The sequence below is a fragment of the Ischnura elegans genome, chromosome 10 (assembly GCF_921293095.1).
Source record: "Ischnura elegans chromosome 10, ioIscEleg1.1, whole genome shotgun sequence".
Classification (NCBI taxonomy): domain Eukaryota; kingdom Metazoa; phylum Arthropoda; class Insecta; order Odonata; family Coenagrionidae; genus Ischnura; species Ischnura elegans.
Genome location: NC_060255.1, coordinates 9,612,829 through 9,634,487, shown reverse-complemented (window position 1 = coordinate 9,634,487; position 21,659 = coordinate 9,612,829). Strand labels below are relative to the sequence as shown.

General features: G+C 39.3%; 1 protein-coding gene across 2 annotated transcripts in view; it reads left to right on the top strand.

Annotated features, from left to right (window-relative positions):
- The first annotated feature begins 3,808 nt into the window (after positions 1–3,808).
- The window catches only part of LOC124166817 (lachesin-like), a 761,748-nt gene continuing 743,897 nt past the window's right edge, over positions 3,809–21,659 (top strand). For both annotated transcript variants that reach the window (XM_046544510.1, XM_046544509.1), the window contains exon 1: positions 3,809–4,883. In XM_046544510.1, coding sequence (XP_046400466.1) covers positions 4,796–4,883 — 88 coding nt within the window. In that variant the 5' untranslated portion in view covers positions 3,809–4,795. The remainder of the gene's footprint in view (positions 4,884–21,659) is intronic.

Below are 21,659 nucleotides of genomic sequence, written 5' to 3'. Positions count from 1 at the left end.
TGTGCAAATGGAACAGAAGAAATAGATTTCGTATCATATCAGCTACTCGGCCCGCTAGACAGATTATTTTTAGAATGTGCTTTATTTTTTCTTAGAGGATTTTCGAACTTCTTCAATCAATTTATTTTGTTCTTTCACTCCATCTAGATGCGTTTTCAGCTCCCAATAGAAGGAAAAGCAAAAGTTAGAGACGAAAATAAATTGGACGGAGAACTTCCCAAGGAGAAAGGCATCATTTCCAACTCAATTGAGGAATGTGAATCTCTGGCGTAGGTTTCCGCGGCGTTGCTCATGGTCATTGCTGATTTTCGGGTTCCTCAGCCGCGGTGGTTGTTGTCATCCAAAAACTAAGTGGACCATCCAAATACAACCAACTGTTGTCATTCAAAAACAACCAACGCGGCTGAGGAACCCGAAAATCAGCACTGACCATAAGGAATGTGAAGTTAGTATTAGGATCATAGAAGAATTGTGCAATTCAGATGGATAAAAGGGAAAAGAGAAAACGTTCGATGAAGCTAGAAGCACGGAATCTTAAATGAAACGATATCGGTGTAAGTATGCAGAATTAATTCTATTGAAAATCTCAGAATTCATGGAAATAAATCATTGTTGATTAGTTCTGTGAAAGAGGAGTGAGGTCAAGCGGAGGCGGACTTCATTCATCGTTCATGTGCAGCGCGATTAGAATGGGGGTAGTACTAGTAGGGGTAGTAGTATACTACTGGGGATAGTAGTATTACGTCAGAAATCTTTTCGTTCATAGGCGAAAGAGCATCTGGGAAAATTTTCAAAAGTAGATTATTTGATAAAGATAGTAAACTTGTTACCAAGACTGTTTCCAAATCTAACACGTTATATTCCCACTTAATAACTTAATGCACTACAGACGAAACTTTACGTAATTTAGACATACCATTCGATGAGGAACTCTATTTTTCTGGAATAAATTTTTTCAACGTTATAAGATTAATAAACATCTACAATTGATAATGAATAGAAAATCTTCGGGTCCGGAGGGAGTACCCGCGCGTGTCCTAAAGAAGCGGCATTGATCGCACCATTCTTAGGGATAGGATTCAAGAAATAATTGTTAAAAGGAAAGTTATCACTGGATTGGAAAATTACAAACGTTACACCGATGTTCAAAAAGGGAAACATACATAGCCCTGGCAATTATCAACCCAATTCATAAACATCGATTGTAGGTAAGGTAATCGAGCATGTCGTCGATAACAATATCACGACTTTCCTTGACAGTAGTAACTGGCTTCATGGTGGTCAGCACGGCTTCCAAAAAGCAAGATCATGCGAAACACAGATCACGTTCTTTCTTTACGATGATCTCAAATCTTCAATAGCAATGAAAACTTGACGCAAACTTTTCTATATTTTAAGAAAAGTTTCGATACGGTACCTCACAACAAATTTTTATACAAATTACAGCCATGAAAATTAAACGAAAAAGTATAAAACTGGATACGCGGCGTTCTTAGTGATCGTATGCTAAAATTAATTACTAGCCGAATTAGCTCCGATAAAGTTAAAGTGAAATCAGGTATCCCTCAAGGAACCGTGATCGGCCCCCTTTTGTTCATTGTGTACGTAAATAACCCCTGCTCCCAAATTAGCAGTAAAATACATATATTTATGGAAAACGCTGCCATCTATCGCGAAATCAGTGATAACTCTGACTTTGAAATTCTATCGACAGATTTATGCAGCGTTCATTTCTGGAGCCAAGAGTGGGGACTCGGGCTTAACCTGAAAAAAACGCACGGCCGTACATTTTTTGCGGAGCTCGTCCAAATATCCCAATTTATGTGCTATGGATGGTGTTAACAATAAGGCGACAGACGAAGTAAATTGTCTGCGAGTTCAGTCAACATCGAACTTATCGTAGAGAACTCATAAGAGAAATACTAGTGACAGATCCCTGAAGAAATTAGGATTCGTCAAGCATAGTGTGGGAAGATTTTTGGATGAGAATGTAAGAGAGAGGTTCTATTTCACACTCGTCGGACCACGAATTGACTATACAGAGAGCGTTTGGGATCTCGTGCAGTAAATCTTAATGCGTGAGCTTAATGAAGTACTAAATAAATCTACGGGATTCGTCAACAACTGTTACTGGCGTACGGAAACCGTTACTCAGATGTCTGGGTGCCGCTAGAGACGCGGAGGCAATGCACTTGACTTGAGATTGTTTGCGCAATTGAGGATAGATATCTCTTACCCCCACTACATTTCCAGGGCCGAGAGAAGCGATAGAAGTAAAGAGAAATATTTTTTCCAAAGTGATAGTATCTGCGGAATGAGGGGCAAGAGTGCATATCTAACAAACAATTATAAAAATGATGCATTCAGGTTTAATACATAATGATATCAGGCTAGATCATAATTTACGCCACAGCTAATTGAAACTCAGGTCGCGTTTTGTAAAAATTTAGTGGTAAAAGTAATAGTAAAATATACAAGAAAACTTATAATTAAATACCACATAGTTAATAATGAATTAGTGAAACCGTTAATTTTCTGCCCTTATTAATCAATACTATTATTTATTATATTATATTATTATATTTACTACATAAAATGATAACTTCATTAAGTGAAACGGCTATCTTATGATAACGGCTAGATTACGATACAATAGTGCGTAAAACGCATGCATCTCGAAGTATTTGATTCTATTAATAGGTAACAAACTCGCTATTTACTTTAGGTAACCAAAAACGTTGCGGAAGACTAAGCACGTTCTTTTAATGTAATCATATTCACCGTAATAAATTCACATTAGAGGCAAGGAAACATTTTCTTGACGTAATTAGTGATAAGGCGGTCTTTATGGTAGACTCTGACGTCCTAGCTGCGCTGAAGGAAGAAGAAACCGAAACAATTTAAACTTGTATTGAGAAATTAGTATTGAGAGCTAGGTTTTTAATTATCGAAGTGCTGGATTCGTTTCACTACACTGGAAGTTTTTAAATCAAAGACACACAAAATATTAAATCTGCAGCTATTTTTTTTGACGAATAAGCACGGAAAAATAACTAGAGTGGCGTATTAACAGTGAAGTATTTGTAACGCATGCATACACCAGCATTTTCTCACATGCACACGGTAATATTAGCCAGGCAGAACTTTCAGCCCATAACTAATAACCTGTATTTGATGCAAGATATGCATATTTTTATTATCCTTATTCATTCACTCATTATTCTTATCTGAAATTCGACAGACCATTTCTCTACTGTAAAACGCAAAGTAAATTACGCTGGTACAGCATCGGATAGTCAGTCATAATTTTTAGCTAGTGAGGCAAAAGAAGGGGCGAGACTGCTTATCCACTTTTTTGTTGTAATAGTAGCCCTCATATTGAGACACGCTTTTGCACCGTGGCGGAGACTCGAAATAACTAAACGTTCAATTGCGCATATCCTGTTCGGGAAATCGAACGAGATTTTGTTACCCTTTTCCTGCGATGAAGGTCCACCTATATCATCCCCTTCTTAGCAGTTTCCTCCCCTCCGGTATCACCCTCACACTATCCATCTACATTGCGAGAGGGAATCAAATCCTTTAAAAAACAACTGAATAATCCTCCGCGCGGCCATCCAGCGGTCCGCTCCCCTCCCGTGCGCCGTCTCCCGTGCCTCCACTATCAGCTCTCACGCAGCACCCCCTGACACCCTCCCCTCACGCCCCGCCCCTCCAACGACAGGCGTACCCCTCCCCTCACAAAGAGAGGGGAGCTAGCTCGAGCCGACACACCGTCGTTGCGCCCCAGTCTTCCGTCAGACGCGAGTCCTTGGCGGGCGCGAGCTTCCCTCTTCCCCGACGCCACAGAGCAGGGCAGGAGGGCAGGAGCACTTGTTTGGGAGGGAGGTTTTGACGGGCGCGCGCGCTCTCTCTCCCGCGGGGTCGGAAGCTGTGGAACCGCCGGCGATCGGACGGGAAAAGCCCGGGGAGTCGCCCCCCGAGAAAACTCCCCCGGCCGACGAACACCCCCTTGCACCCTGGATGCAGTCGTTGGCCGAACAGTGGAACTTCCTTGAAGCAGTAAACACCCTAAGAAACACGCCATCCGGAACTCTCCGATCTTGGCCTTCGGTCACTTTCCCATGACTGTGTACGATTCTCTCGGGAAACGTGAGTTCGATAGCAGGATGAACGTAACGTCCCTACGAATCTGAAAACATTCGCAAAACTGAAACCCTTGGCTTTTTCTAGGGAAGTAAAGGAACAGAAAGTCTTCAGGTTGATACCAGGAAAAAGAATGTACCAGCGCTATAGGATTTACAAACAATAGTGTTGTGAGTTTGATGTATATTTAAACTCGAAAGGACGAAAAATTGGAATTTTACGAGTGAAAAGTGCCGTAGATCGAGATTTTTCCTTTGAATATTTTATTTCTTTTTTAATTTTCGAGTTGTTGTGAGTGATTACGTATAGGATAAACCTTGATCTTACGGCTATTCTTGTGTTTGTAAAAAGGATAAGAAGACGTCTCCGTCTCTGGGGAATATTTTCACCAGGAGAGGGAGTTTTTGTTTCTTCCCGTTGCACTACAACGGAGAGACAAGTCCCTAGACGTAGTCCCAATCTCTCACCTGCCTCTTCCACTTGCTTTCTTAATCGGGAGGTGGAGTCAAAAAGAGGTAATCGAGAAAGTTAGCCCTCACCTTTACTTCTTCACGAATCCAACAAAGGAAGTGTCGGGTGCATTAAAGTAAAAAGAGATACATATATATATATATATATCCAGCTCGTCTGCCGAAGATAATGAAGTGACATGTCTCTGCACACGGGAGTTGCGGCTTGCGCCCTGTGGACGGCTGTCGTGCTCTGCGTCGCGGTCGGACGGGTGGCCGCCTTCCAGGGTAAGTGTGTTGACACCATATGCTTGCCCCAACACCCGAAAGTCCGTCGCACCTAGCCGTAAAACCACCAGCCAGATATGATGAGCTAAGCCCATGTGTAACGCTACATTTCACTACGGAGTACACTAATAGGAATACTTAAGGAGGATTCATAATAAGACTGCAGGGTAAATTGCTATTTCTATACGCTCCTTCGGTTTTAGTACTGGATTCAACGCTAAAGAACAAACGTTACACCGATGTTCAAAAAGGGAAACATACATATCCCAGGAAATTATCAACCAAATTCATAAACGTCGATTTGGTACTCGAGCATATCGTCGGTAACAATATCACGACTTTCCTGGACAGTCGTAACTTGCTCCATGGTGGTCACCACGGCTTCCAAAAACCTAGATCATGCGAAACACAGATCGCGTTCTTTATTTACGATGATCTCAAATCTACAATCGCATTGACAAGTTGACGCATTATTTCTATATTTTAATAAAAGTTTCAACACGGTACCTCACAACAAATTTTTATACAAATGACAGTCATGCAAACATGAAATATAAATATATTTAGAGGGGAATTCAGAGTATTTTACAGTTTTGACCTGGAAACCGTCTCGAATTCTCCCTTGGTAAACGGTTCTCCCAATTCCTAATCGTCGTCTCACGCCATCATTACCCACCGTCTAAAGGTTTCCGATTTGTCCGGTTATTATTGGTCGAATAACCTCAACTGGCGTTGTTCATTCACCCGAGGCAGCCACTAAGCAGTGCGTCCGCTACTTCTACTACTGAAGAGCCATTCCGCGAAATTGTAGGTAGAAAACAATATTTTCGTTTGATGGAATGGAGTGTCTGGTTACTTGCGTGTTTCCTTCGATGGTCGAGGGTAGGTGGCGTGGGGCAGAGCAGTGGCTCTTTCTCTGCGGACGCAGTGCGCCGAGAGACGCGCGATGTTGACGAGGACTCGACTCGAGGAGTAATTGGGTTGGCCGCCGCGCAGCAGAGCGGATTCAGGGAGGAGGAAATGGGAGAGAGAGGACGACGTTTTGGCGGCATTATCCGATCCTTTTGGGTCCCATTTGACCCTTTTTTCCTCTCTCTCTTTGGCCCAATCCCTTCAGCTTAGCCTGCCACCAATTCCGCTCGTATTTGTCACCACGAGGAAAGGACGGAGGACCCCAATCGGATGTTGACGAGGCACTCGGGAGGGAAATGGAATTAGCGGATGCACCCTCCGGAATTAGCCGCCGTCTATCTGACGCGGGAAAGCAAAATACATTACGGATAAACATACGGCTGAGTCGTTGGAAGAATAGCTAAGCAACGTCGGCCATTGAGATGAGAATTAAATACACTGCCACCGCCAACTCTGGGTACCGAGGGCTCCGAGGGTACCTTTTTGTTTCGTAAATTTTGTTCTAAATTGTAGAGCATTCATTTGTTTACTCAGCTGGACGTGGTTTCTTTTTATCGGAGATCATACTTTTCAAAGATAACCACTTTGCAACGGTTTATTCAATTGAGTTTATGCATGTCACATCCTTCTGCCATCTAACGTAGCGATCGTCCTAATAAAGGAATTTAAGCATGCTCCTCATTCGCCCATTAACTCGACATGAATATTTTAACGGAAATAAAGCTACTCATTATAAGTAAATCCAACAAGTAGTTATCTTAATTTTTTTCGAAAATATTACTTTGAAGAACTTAAAATTATAATATCAATCAGGAGCTGCGATTAAAAAATCAGGTATAATACATTAGACCAACAGAAAAATAATTTCAAAACAAAGCAACTGAAATTATAGCCTACGAAGGAAAGTCTAGCCTAATCTCAAGGAAACGACGAATTGCTATTCCTACAACTTAAACTGCGGTATTAACCTTACAATTTTATTCCATAAGAGAATGTATAATAAAGTATCCTTAAGGGTATTTGCATCATAGAAAAAGTTTAATAATTGAGACAATTCTTGATCGTTATACTCTCCTTTCGGTTGAAGCTGTATTAGTCCAACTGACCTGTTATCCCTCTGAAATATGCCCCAGAACTATTGGCTGATTCTTTTCACGCGGAACAATCCCGATAGAAATTACTAGACGGGAAACAGTTAGGAAAAATCTTTATTTTCTACTTCGAGCGAGCTCACAAGCAGGGAAAATAGTGGCGCTCGATATCATTCCCTTTGTGAAGGAAAGGAAGTCTAATAAATCATTATTTCCCCAGACCTTACGCGCTGTCAAAAGGTGCTTCATTTTCTGTCCCCGCGGAAAGATTTCCCTCAAAAATAAAAACAGACGCGCCATTTTTTGAGAGGGTATTACCTCTAGAGATGTTTTCAAATATACAAAGAAATAACTCCAAATAAAGTTTTACGAGCCTTAACTCATCTCTATCTATTTTAAGAAAGAGACGGGCAATTGCTTCTTTTTAGATGGATCGTCGAGTGGAAATCGAGTTTACCAATATAAATAAATTCGGGGAATTCAGCATTCGCGAAAATTATTTTCCAATTACTTTTCTAAGGATTACTGTGAAATTAAATTAATTATCCGGTAGTTAGGGGAAATTTATATTATTCCCTATGAATTCCTCAAAGAATTCCACTTATATATGATCACGAGAAAACTCAATCCAATCACACAAAAATAGACTTGAGTAGTCAAAGAGTTCCATCATAGTTTACCAAATAGCAGATCAAAATTTCATTCACAAATATGACATCCATAGTACGTGTTTACCAGGGTAAACACTTGTCAAGAAGAAAGGTCCGTCTAAATTCAAACATGTATAAATAAATTAATTGTAAAATAGCTAATTTAGCAGTTGCGGTTCACTTCAGGATGAAAGAAAAGAACAATGGAAACTTCATCAATCAAAGCATGGCAGATGGTTGTTTGATGTATTTTCGAAACTTTTCTGCAACGGAAGTTCTAATATCAACAGCGCATCTCATTTTTCTTATCCAATCCATTCAAAATTCTAAGCTAAATATTGATACAATCAAATACTACTACAATATTGGTATAATACATAAAATGTGTATAACCCATGCCATTGAAAAGCTCATACAGTTCTCGGACGCATAAAATATATTCCTTAAAAGAATCCTAATGGTTTCGCAAAGTATACGTCAATAATGACCAGACTATAGAACTCCAGGCATATCGAGAACCATCAGCACTATTTAACCTGGCATTCAATAAAAGTTCATATCATCAACAGGAAGGAAAATTTGCTCATTGCCAAATACAATTGGCACCGCTGAAATCCCTCTCCATCATTTTATATTTCATTTAATGAATTTTTCACCGATTATGCTGAAAAATGTAGAATAAAAATATTATTGACTGGTCTATTATCTCGATGTTTGGTGGAGCAATGTCAAGAAACGCCGCAAAGTTAACCAAACCTGGCGAATAACATAAAAGATATTGTCCCGCTTAGTAATGGAAATTAAAATTCTACGAGAACGGAATTGTTTGGTAGTATTTTAAACCTAAAATCTAGAAGTGATATTTGGTAAATGTAGTCTCATGCTAATTTCCCCATTGCATACATCCCATATATCACAAGCTACTCTACATAAATGCACGCATGAACCTTTTTTATTTTCTCATTAACATTAATGCTCCTACGGTGTCTAATAAAGAGAACTCCGCGAAAATTTAAACTAAGTTCGTATCGCCCGTATTGGAACGCATAAAATCACTTAAAAAATGATAAAGAGAAAAATTATGTCAACTACGATTTAGTAGAAAATCGCCCAATGTATACATATTGATAATGGAATATGTTTTCAAGCACGTTCATTCAATTACTGAGCTGCTGAAAGTCTCTATGCTATCGCCAGCGGTAGAGAAAATGCTGGTTAAAATACGAACAATTTAACACGAGGAAGGTTAAGGGCCGTTGGAATATACTCGAAATTAGAATTCAGGGCAAAATTGGAAGCGAAAAATACTCCCATGTAAAGGGAGGAAATTGTCTACGGCATTGCAACTTGATGGTCACGCCAATTTGTCTCGTCCTCAGTTTCATCGAGCAGCATGGGTCACATAGAGTTTCCCAGGCAACCTCCAATCATTCCCAGCATCACTGGACAGTGCTCGCTAGTCGGAGTTTTCCAGAAGGAATATTTTTCCACGAAATAGAAGGGACCCTAAAGTCATAGCGTCTGCATGAGCAAGGGTGATAATGCGAAATATCTATTATCAGATAATAAGTAAAAAAAATGGCGAGAAAGATGAATAGATCAGGCTTTGGAAACATTTATAGGGAAGGAATTCAAGGACTTCCAACAAGATATAGTTAAATATAATGGTTTAAGAAAACTCTTAAGAGGAATATAAAACACTACTTAATACATGTGGTGATGTGGAAGGTCTGTTTTATGATGAATACAAGGATAAATGTATCGCTAATAAGCTTTCTTCCTAATATTCGCAATTGGGTGATATTTACACATCGCATAATTGATCATATTAACATAGCTCACATATTATATCGATAGATAGTGATAATTTACAAACTTAGACTACTCTTACCAGGGGTAAGATAAATCAAATACATACTTCTAAGCAGATCATAATTGAAGCAAATTGTATTAATGCTAAATTTCTTTTAGCTTCTACGGCTTTAGTTTTACTATTGGAGTTACACCTGAAGTAACATTGAAAAGTTTTCCATTCCATCACCAGAGGCTATGTTGCAAAAAGATTACGGAATTAAAAGTATTTATGTTATAAAAGATTATTTTTTAGTTAAGGCTATCTTTTCCACGCTAAATACTTGATGATTAACGCATAAAGAAACAAAATAAATAATAAATATCAGATTTAAGGCAGAAATAACTTCATTGGTTTCACAACAACGTTCACTTTTCATCACATAGTATCACTCGCACGGACCACAAGTACAACCAAATATCCTCTCAAAAAGGCGAACACCAATTTGTACTTTCCTTTTACATCGTTTTACATTGCAAGGTAAAACTGCTCACTCGTACTGCTTTTACCTTCGCACGTTCATTAACAGTCTTTTATAAAAAAAGATCAGGAGTGATATGAAAGAACCAGGATTAGATATTTCCTATGAAAGGTAGGTACGTGACATTATTTCCTCCTTCAGCCACGAAAGGATTTTTTCATTAACTAAACGAATCGTTTAACAAGAGCGATATATTTTCGGAATCTATGAAATGCATCTTGAAGGCTTCAGACTAATTCTCACCCGGATCCTTTTCCGCGAAAAAGCCCCCGTAGTCTACTTAGTTATTCTCACTCTCGCAACAGAATGTTTTTGAGTGATTTATTAGCTAACCATTTCATCCCTACCAGCCCAAAAAGACTGCTGGTTGAGAGGATATCGTCTTTGTCAACACAATTACACTTGGCGCACGATTACGACGGCCTTGCTGAGAGGAGATATACAAGCACCTGAGAAAACGAAGTGCTACCATTGCGACCAGCGCCCCAAGTTTCTGTGTGCATCAAAGGTCTTGGATATAATTTTTTTAAATCTGAATGAAAGGCATTCAATACCATACTTACACTAATGTTTAGGTATAACCTTTTGGCCGTAAATTACATAAAATAGATGAATAAAAATAAAATATCAATGATAAACATCTGCTTGACCAGCAATTGTAGAGTCTCAAATTGTGGATCCTCCATTACTTCAAAGTTTATCTCCATGAAGCAATGAGAAGAATACCTGCTCTCTTTGTTTGCTTTGTTTTGAGGAAGCCCTTCAACCGTATATTTAGCCGCCTCCACATTCCAATTCTTAAATCATTCAACCCTGATCTTAAGTCTAATTTCCTATCGAACTATCAGTTCATAGGCTATCTTGCAATATAAATAATTAGCTAAACATCCTCAATAATTTAAAATAAGGGCTTCCGATAGAAAAACGACAAATAAAGCCGAATAAATATTGCTTTTCATGTTAGCAATCAGAAGAATATTTTTCTCATTAGCAATACCTACTCCCTCATTTATGAAGAGACATCTCCGTAATATTATGAAAATAGTTTTACTTCAAAACATTTTAAGTATCCAACATTGTCAATTAAGCTTCGCATTACCTTTACGGGAAAAATTAGGAAATTTCATAGTCTGTTTAAAAAAATTAGAGTATTTACCACACAACGCAGCATAATTTAGCATAATACATCTAAAAGCAGAATTATAAGTAATGAGCGATTTAAAAATATTTCCGATTTTTCAAGGACTAACAGCATACATCACATTTCCCTCTTAGTTTGTTTATGTGCATTTTTTTGCAACTAGCAGTGTATCTTACATAACGGAAGCATATGACTGGCTTATTACTGCCAATTAGTTTAACTGATGATAACTGGCATGAATTACTACGGCACTTGATTGCTTGATGATGATCGAATGATGATTACCCCTATTATTTCCCTTCATTTCTCCCTTAATCTGTAAATGCGTCAGTTCTCGCATGCTTCGAGTCAATGATAACCATCTTCATGTACAGACCTAAATTCTTACTTCAACACATCAATAACAAATATATACGACTAGCAAAGGAAAGGAAATATTATGAAAAAGCTGCGACACTATGGGAGCATACCAAATGAGAAAGTACACCTACCTACGCTATGAAACACTTATAATGACTATGACATATGTTAAACAATTTGGCTGAGTATTGTTGATAAAGTATGGTAATTGAAAATAGATGAAGAAAAATATTTACGACGATAAAAATGCTTACAGGAATATTAACGAAGTAATAATATATTTTTAATATAATGGATCAGAGGAAGCTGAGGAAGATATAGACGAATAATGCAGCAAAAAGGCAACCAGTGATAGATATTAAGATTTTTGACATAATATGTCTATGATTAATATGAATAATTGATATTTTGCCTTGCAGAAAATATTAATTGCTTGCTAAAAATTACCAAAGTTCCACATCTATAATAAGAATTTTCCCGAAGTCCTTACTCTTACTAATCACTTTGCCAATACACCATGGAAGAGAATAACGGGAGCTTGCACAAGTTAGGTTTGTGTGCTGGAGTCAATATCGGTTTAACGTGTATAGGCTTAGCATATCGCAACTAGCGCACGGACAACTTTTCAGCATCTCTCCGGTCTCTGAGTTCGGAAAAGGGCGTTTGAGAGCGGAGGAGTCACGGTATCGTGCAAATGGGAACTAGATGGCCAGGACAGCCCACCGCGGCGTCGTAGCTGGGTAGTGGATGTAAATGCTAATTGATGAGAAGAATAAATCTCGCCTTGTTCCATCAAAGGGAGGCGATGCGGAGCCGTGTCTCTTCGCCCCGCCGCAAGAGCCCGCCACTCTCGCTCTGTATGCAGCTCCGGGGGGGAGGGAAGGGTACCCAAGTTAGGGGAGGGGAGCGATAGCAATGCGGTGTCAAACGTACCATTGGACGATCAGTCAAACCTTTACCATGGCGACTCCTTGTTAAAAGGGGGTGGACGGGGGGCGGGGAAGTGCTCGATTTGCAAGCATGCGACCCTCCACTCACCGATCCATCCAAGCATGGATCTTCGAGCTTGTTTTGTGCAACATACCTAGGATAGGAAGGGAATTCTACGCGGACATTTGTTCCTTGGAGCATATCCGCGAGGTGTGTGAGTGAGAGCGTGCTTCTTCTAAATTTTATAATTTTGTCTATTTCTTTTGTGTGAGTGGGTCACTGTCGAAAGCGAGACCTTCACAAACCTTTGTGATTGAGTGCGTGTGTCCCACGCGGGCATTTGTTCCTTGGCGGAAATATGCGAGGTGCGTGAGTGAGCGTTTGTTTTCTTTCATAGTGTTTTAGCTAGTTTTCCGTGTATTACCTCCCTTGTCAGCCTTGTAACTTCTCACCCCTCTCGTTTGAGAGCGGAGCCCACCATATAGTACGGCCTTGGGGAATTAATTTTCTTTCAACTGTTCAATGGCCGTAGTTCGTTCAATTACTTATAACGTCATTGGTGTTCTGGTTCACAGACTCGCTAAGGCATAAGCATTCAGTGAGGGAAGACATTAAACAATAGCAAACTGCACGAGGCCCACACATTATGCTTAGGAGTGGCTCAGGAGTGTGGATCCGCTGGGCATGAGTTTGTGACGTCATCACATCATCTGCGAAAGGATTAAGACCGTCGATGTTTCGTCACGAATACGCCGAGCGAAAGTCGATGCAACAAGGAAATGAAAAAATACGGATATATTATTAAAATAAGACATTGCAATATTTCCACTGAGTTTCGTCGTTACAAACGACATTATCAAGTGTGACAGGTCTTAAAGAGTGCCTTCTTATCTTGGTGCTTGAAGGGAGGGGGTGAGGGGGAGGGAAATTTTGTACAAACCTTTTCTACACAACCCCCCCTTTCACACCATAGAAGAACAATAGAAGAAGGACACGAGGTCAACTACGCAGGAGAAGATCATCTGGACGAGGACTCCATCCGGACGACCACAATGAGAAAGAAGACAGTGAAGGCGTGCGTGGTACCCTCACTCATCCTGGAACCTTTCTTTCCTCCCCCCCAACCCTGCTCCTCTTCCAAGACCCTAAAAAACGACCCCTCTCCCCCACAGCCTTCAATATCCTCACTTCTCGTCACCCAAACCCCATCCTCCACCTTACCACCTCCTACTTACTTTAAGACTTGTTACACTTGACAATGTTGTTTGTAACGACGAAACGCGTAGTGTAATAATGATACTCAGTGGAAATATTGCAATGTCTTATTTTAATAATATTAAGAACTTCCTTTATTACAGTCCACAAATAAAACGCATGCGTCGGTCTTTCTCGGGAGACATAGATTGTTCATAGGTGCAATTTAAAACGTAAGAGGGAGGAGAGAGGGGCGGAGAAATGGAGAAGGAGGTGAGATTGAGATGGGGACGCGTAGGTATGCTGTTGAGGGGGATGGCAGGGGGTGTCCCGAGGGAAGTGGGGGTGAATTCCTGGCGAAATGAAGACGCAAGCAGTGGAGACGAGGCGTGGGGTGCAGCCACGATGAAATGGCCAAAGAACACCTCTCTCTCCGGCATCTCAACTCGATACTTCGGTCCAGAAGGGGAAATTTAATATTTTAAGACACATTACTTCATTGAAATAGCGTTGAATTCGCGTGGAGCCGACACAAAAGAAATAAAATCAAGGTGAGAGGTTTGAATGGTTTCCGTATAGGACTGGACAATGGATCGAATTCTGCTGCTTCACGGGACTGAATGAGAAATCATGAATGCACTACACTGAGGCACAAAATATTCATGAACGATATCATAAACTGAACGCAACCTTAAAATTAAAATGAGATTTGAGACAACCTTTTTTATCAATATTTATTTGTTTATGCCAGAAAAGTGTATTGTCCTTTTAGAAAATGACAAATTAATAATTAAATTAAATAATTGCCCAGTATGAAGCAATAATATGAATATATTTAATGAATAACTTGTGGTGTTCTTTCGACTTCTTTTTGCATATGATGAAAAAAAAGTAATTTACTATGGATGAACCAAGCATTTCAGTTCAAAAAGTGTTGAAAATTCCTGTTAATACATATTCAGATAAATCAGATAAATCCTCGTTCTGTAGAAATGAGTAGTATTCTTTGTACTTGTACACTCTTTATTTTACGTAAAATTGCAAGTAATGGAACTCTTTCTCATTTGAGGTTTTTAGCACTACCGATCATCGTACAAGCCATGCAAGAATAAGCCATACGTACCGCGTTTCAGTCAATGAAAAGCATCTCAAGACTTAGAAAAGAGGGGGGAGATGTTTATAGCTATTTCCCAATGGAGTAAATAATATTAGAGGAAAGCATAAACTCCCATTTTAAATAACAATACCAGCTAGCACTATTCAGAATCCGTGAAATTGTCGCTCACATGGCTGGCATAATACCATTGTTCGAGAAATCATGAGAGATTATTCGTGCAGCGGTTAACTAGCAGCCAGAAGGGCTTGAATGGAAAATAGACAGCTCTGTTATGGGATGGGTGAAACATAGATGGGGTCGTCAGAGACACGAAACTCGCAAATTACCCTGATTAAAGTCCAAAATACCATCAATCTGGAATGCATGGACAATAAATATTTATAAAATAAATAAAACTTAAACACTCCCATCTTTCATAATCGACAATCGACTCATTCCCTATTACCCTTCCCTTATGGCGCAGATGACCTCAGACTTCACAAAATACCAAAATGAAAAATATCTGCAGGAATTAAAAAAATGTGTTTTCTGTCGACTTTGGAACGCATTCTCACTTACTGGAGCCCTTCTAGCCTCAGATTATTTCATTTTCACCATCGATTTCACTTCGCAGTCAGAAGAAGAATTGCAAGACGAATTTTCCCGACGCGGGGTCTCATAGTGATGAAGAGGATTGGTTTTGGATGCAGGCGAAGATGGAGTCTGCACATTGGCTGGCGTCTTGCAAAAGGGAGACGGGATTACCTGGGCACTCCTCAAATTCATTCGCCAAAAGCGCGGCTGCATTCCTCATTCCGCCATCGCCCCTGCACTCCACACAGAAAGCACCCCACCCCACATTCACGCTCACCCCGTCCCCCCCACAATCTCTCTCATTAAACGTTTCCTCACCCTATCTGCTTATCTTGAGCGCTACTCATGCGCCCTCGCTTTTCTCTTGGCTCCCCGCACCCTGATTCCTGGTAACACGCATGCTTACCACGTCCCAGCGATCTCTTCGTGCCATGATACCCTCACCACACATCCCTTGCTTTATCTATACAACATCCTAAAAATCCCCCCCCCCCTGCTCCACTGAAAGGCACATCATCCACCAACTGAATGCCGCTTCCCCAACCCTTCCGAAACCTACGACCCTTCAAGGGTTCACTCTCCCTCGCCAGGGTACTCAACAATGTCGCCCGCATAACCCCAAACAAACGGAATGGAAAAACCCTGACCAGGGGCGGAATTCTGTACACTGATACCGACGATCGTCGGTGTCGGTAGCTACCGACGATCGTCGGTAGCACCGATAGAAATGTGATTCACAACACGCCGCTACCGACGGATTGTCGGTGCAACCGACAAATGCGTGACGTAATGCTTTTGTCGGTACGAAAGTGGCACCCGCACGCGAGGCTAGGCGTCTCGACCAATCATATTTCTCCTTTGTTTGCATTAAACAAATGAGGCTCCGAAAACGCCATCTGTTATTCGGCAGCCCGCGAAGAAGTTAAAAAGAGTTGATCACTGCTTTGTGAGATATTTACGATGTTTAATCACTCTGCGAACACAATTTCTTACTCCCGTTGGTGCGATGTGGCTTGTATTCCGAGATTTTGCTGTATTTACCATCGGATTTTTTCTAGCCCAAGTAAAAAAGCCTTTATATTCAAGGATTTAACGGTCGTTGATAGAAGAACACCGGCATCATTTGGTGCTCAATGTATTGGAATTTTCAAGTAAAATTGTCTTGAAGAGGACTTTGTCTGCTACATAATTGTTCACCTACGCTTTTTATAATTGTATTCTTGGGATTAGCAGTGACGAAATTATTTTTATTAGTATTGTAACAATGTACCTTCATCTTGAGCCACAGCTTGTTTACATCGTTTGCCTCATTGTTCGCCGTAAGTCCGATACTTCCACAAGGGTAATTATTTAATTAGAAAACATTTTTGTCGCTTGAATTCACATTTTGGGCTATTTAAAATACATTGGTTAAGAAAAACACCGAGATTCCGCGGATGTCACGGAAGGTATCATCAGTATCATCGCGTCAAGTGTTGTGATTGTGAACTTGAGTGACATACTTTACGCTATCTATTTGGAAGTGTTAACTTTTGCATTTTGATACCATTTGTGTGTTATTTCAAACTTTGCGTTGATATGACTTTGACTAAATATGCTTTATCAGTGTTAATTTGTGATATACCGTTGGAAGTATGAAGGTTTTCTCGTGTTGAAATTAAATTTTTGTAGTTTTATGATGAATAATTCATTAAATGTTTCCTTGTTTCGTGCAATCATTCTTTTTATTTGCCCCTTTCTACCGATGGAATACACGGTACGTACCCACTCAGTGCTCTTATAGTAATATTGAAAATCTATCTTGAAGTCCCGTATGGTGTTTGGTTAGTATGGTGAAGTAAATTCAGCTTTAATATTACGGGAAGTTTTGTGCACCGGTAACGACGTCAAAGAGTGAGAGGAGTTAAGTGATGCCATTTATATTCTTCTAAAATATAGTAGCAATATGCTTTTTCTATTTCTTCGTTGCTGCCTGATGCTCTCAAGAGTACTTACGAAGGTAGGAGAGTTATTTTCATTATAAACCCCATTCTCAGACGCTCACATAGGGTTTGAAGTTAATATAAAAGTGAACGAAATGTCCACGTATATATTTCATTGAAAGTGCATCAATAGGCATTCGTTTTTATTGAAAATATAAATTAATTTCGGATCCAAACTTTACGAATCAACAATAGATACCTATCGTGTCTTGTTGTGAGTTATTTAAAAGCAAAGAAATACGTTACATACTTAAAATTACGGAATATTTATAATGTAAAATACCTTACGCTATTGGAACGCATAATGTAATATACGTGTAACATTGGCAAAGTTAAATACTGCTCCCACTATGTAAATTTTACGTTTCAAGTGTTTAATCAATCATTCTTATTATAAATAACATACAATTAGAGCACTTCCACGGATCTAGCGTCGTAGATTATGATTTAAAATCGTCAACTTAGGCCGAAAAGTGTAAACAAAAGTCCGCCATGTTGCTAAAAATTTGTCGGTAGGTCCTACCGAGAGTTTTGAAATCGTCGGTATGTACCGACGGGTTTACCGACAACTGTCGGTGGGATAACGACAATCGTCGGTAAAACGTGTCTCCTGAATCGCTCGTACCGAGACTTATCGGTAAGACCGGCTTACCGACACCGACAATCGTCGGTACGGTGTACAGAATTCCGCCCCTGGACGCAATGCAAACGCCTCACTGTGGTCCAGACAGCACGCCGATTATCCAGGGAAACAAATCGCTGAAATACCATGACAAGCTTTAAATAATGAAATTAAATAGTAATTTAAACGTAGTCATGTTTTATTGCCTCAACACATAACGAGTGACTCGCTACATAAAATCAAATATGGCGATGTTAAAAGTAGAAAAGGGAATATTCCGCACTTAAGTGTTTTGTTCTTGGTTTTGTGAGTTTTTATTCCTCTCTAACCTCAAAAAAAATCAACGGAATTTTTGATAATAGAGAAATTTAATTGGTAAAGAGACAAACTAAGTATTTAATCCAGAAACCAAATACTTAAGTTGCACAAAAATGGTGAAATATATAGATGAAAACGTAATGTTATCCCCGCCGGAATTTTCTCAGGCGCATACAACTTATTAATTTACCTGAAATAACGGTAACATATCAATAATAGATATATAAAAACTTTATTGTGCTATGTTTTTAGTTATTGTTTACCATAGAACGTGATATCTTCAATGACATTAAACACAAAATACATAATTAATTCAGTAATAGATTATTCCGTGAAAGTAAAAACCTTTTCCTTAATAATAAGTTGGGTTTCAAAGGATAAATTTAAAAAAACAAAATAAATAATGAAAGGAGAGGAGGGAGAATTCAACGAACGTGTGGGTGAAATTCCCTCTCTTTGCTCGACTTTACTCTACCATGAAATCACCTTTCACTCAGCGACTCGGATCCTAATTTGCTAATCCGAGTTTCCACCTTGCAGTGATCGTCTGCAAAGGCCGCCGCTTTTTGATTGGCTTCATCCATCGTTCACATTGTGCCGTCACTCAAAGAGCCTCACAATGGCAATAATTAGATAGGTACCCTCACACATCAATTCTGATACAAAATTCTATCAGCCCGATTTTCACAGCATCTGATCAGGCCTTAGGGTTTTGATACTTAATTTCATTAACTCGTACGCCCGGAAATATCAGGTACACGTATAGACAGTAGATCACTTACCCGCAAACCATTATTACCCACCCAAAAAACACCACGAAAATATAGGAAAGGGCTCGAATATATAAGTGCATGATTGACGAGAAAATTAACCTCACAATAAGGAAGAGAAACGAAATAAAAAAAGAATGTGAAAAGCTACAAAGGGCATCGACAAAATCAATGGATAAGATAAAGTTTTATTGAAAAGTGCGCGCAAGTTTGAGGGGTAAGTTTCAACTTAGTTAAAGGAAATATATTGATCATATACGACAAAGATAACATGAAGGAACAAGTCCCTAATGAGAATCTAAATCGAATATTGATGAAAATACGAAAGTGTCTTTTTTTCAAATTTAATACATTAGAAAAGTTAAATTTATGATGTAATATGGAAAGGTAGAAGCAACTTTTGCCAATATCCTTCAATACTCAAACAAAAAAAAATTTCGACGCATTTTAAATTAAATCTCTTATCCCTCGCCAAAAAAACTGAAAAGGGTTTTATAGAATCTAATGTAGTATCAACGCTTTCGTCGGCAGTACCCTGGTTTTCTATAAAAATTGAATAGCTTTCCATGGAAGCAGGTGTATTAACTGTATCATGAATTATGGCCAAATGGAATCGTTAAACTGCATAAAGTGAAGAGATTACAAAGAATCTCATGGTTTTTGAAGTGGGCTTACTGTTGGTAGAAATAAATGGTCCGTAAGCTATACGTATAAACCTCATAGATGTTCTTGAAATTATAAATATATGCTGCTGCGTAAGAAAAATCATTCAAAATGGTTTGCTTGGCCCCTAAAGAGCGTTGTGGATTTTACATTACTATTTTCTGACAATTTTATTATGAAAAGATTTTCTTCGTTGTATTTTAAAGGCTCGGAACTGATTTTCAAGCTAAAAGCAAGCACAAATTAATCTTATTTAGTACATGGCAATGCCTTGCCTTTAAAAAAATTCATCACCAGTTACATTTCTCCTAAAAAATGAAAAGAAAAATTATGTACTTATCCATCAATTTATTCTCGCGGTACAACTAGTTTCGACGCAGCGGCGTCATCACCAGGTACTCAGGAGCCTCACAATGGGTAGTACATAGTTTTTAGGGTGGTAAGTAATGGGTAAGTAAGTATTGAGTAGTAAGTACATAGTTTTTCTTTTCATTTGCGAGAGTGAACTTCCACAAAGTTGAGCCGGAGACTATAGAGACATATTTCTCCTCTTGAAAGTAATATTCTCGTACAATTATCTCCATTTGAAAGAATCTAGTATTAAAGGAAACAAAAAAATATAAGAAAGATAACAGAGCTATAATAAATGATTCCTATAAAGCTACCTCATAAATTAAGTCAATTGAAATATTGCCCGCGGGGACGACGATCAGCCTAAGAAAAAAACCTAGTAGATGGGGATCTTTAGCAAGACATGTTTCAAAATGAATTGGAAATATATTAATGCATAAATTATAAAGGAATAAATAATAAGAGAGATAAGTGAATATTTGTAGGAAGCCAGGGAAGAGGAAACAATGTAGGAGGTTTAACAGCGACAAAGAAAAAAACAAATATTTATAGAAAAGAAAACGAATAAATTCAATCTATGGTACGGAAAAAAAAGATTTTAATGCAATGAAAACGGGATTGAATATCAAGATGGATGAAAAAAGCATTTCAAAGAAGTCTTGGACTGAAAAGGCACACTTTTTTCTTAAGTTGTAAATTAAGCGGCTCATACAGATAAACTTAGATGCCAATTCGATCCCTGACATCTCAACATTTACCTACACAATTTATAGCTTCAATTTTAGAAGGAAAAGAAAATTAAATAAGTCGTATTCTTATGCACACACATTAAATTCACTTTTCGAGGCATTTTTAGCTTCATTTACGACTCAAAAAGTAATTTCAAATGAACTGTTGAATTAATCTGTGCTCCAGAATTTAAATGGCCTTATTCTCACATAAAAGTACACTATGGAAGATAACTCCGAAAGACGTAGGCAGTAAGCTATTCCGCTAAATTCCGCTTCGTTGGACGTTCCAGAAGACCGATTGGGCCTGCGAATACTTTTGACACCACGACCACCGCTATTTAACCCTCTCATTGCATCCGAAGACCCACGTGTCGCAATACTTATTTCATTTTGTAACCAGAGCTTTATAGAATGATACTTTAAAAAAGTCCGTTCAGATAAAAGCATCAGTTCCACTTTAAGGCAGTCGCGACTCCTTCAAATCATTTTCCCCCCATTTTCCGTTACGGTGTGCAGTAATTACGCCTCCCTCAAAACGTGGAAAATTACGACGACTTCACACCTTGCCACAAGGTTTTGAGCATAATGGCGATCAAAATAACCAAGGCGTCGACGGGCGTCATATTTACAAGAACAAAATTCTACTCGCAGCGCGAGAATTGTTTCAAAGCCACCACGTGTAATTGCATTATCGCTTTTTCTTTCCTCCCTAGCTTTTCGCCCACTTCGCTTCAACGAGCACAGGGCAGCGGATAATAGATTTAAGCCGGGGTGACATTTACACTTATGGTTTCCCGCACACATCCCATCCACCGACTCTCAAAAAAAACCATCTCCTTCCAGGCAGCCACAGCTAAATTCAATTTGAACTCGCGTTCTTCAGCCCGACCCCCGAAACCGCGAACCTCGCCACCCTTTTGTCTCGCAAGGAGACATCCATTCCCCCCCGCGTCTTCCCCAACGCGTCCCTTCACTTCCCCCGTCCGCTACGACGCAGCGGATTCATTCCCTCACGGAAAATTGCGCTTTAATGCTCCG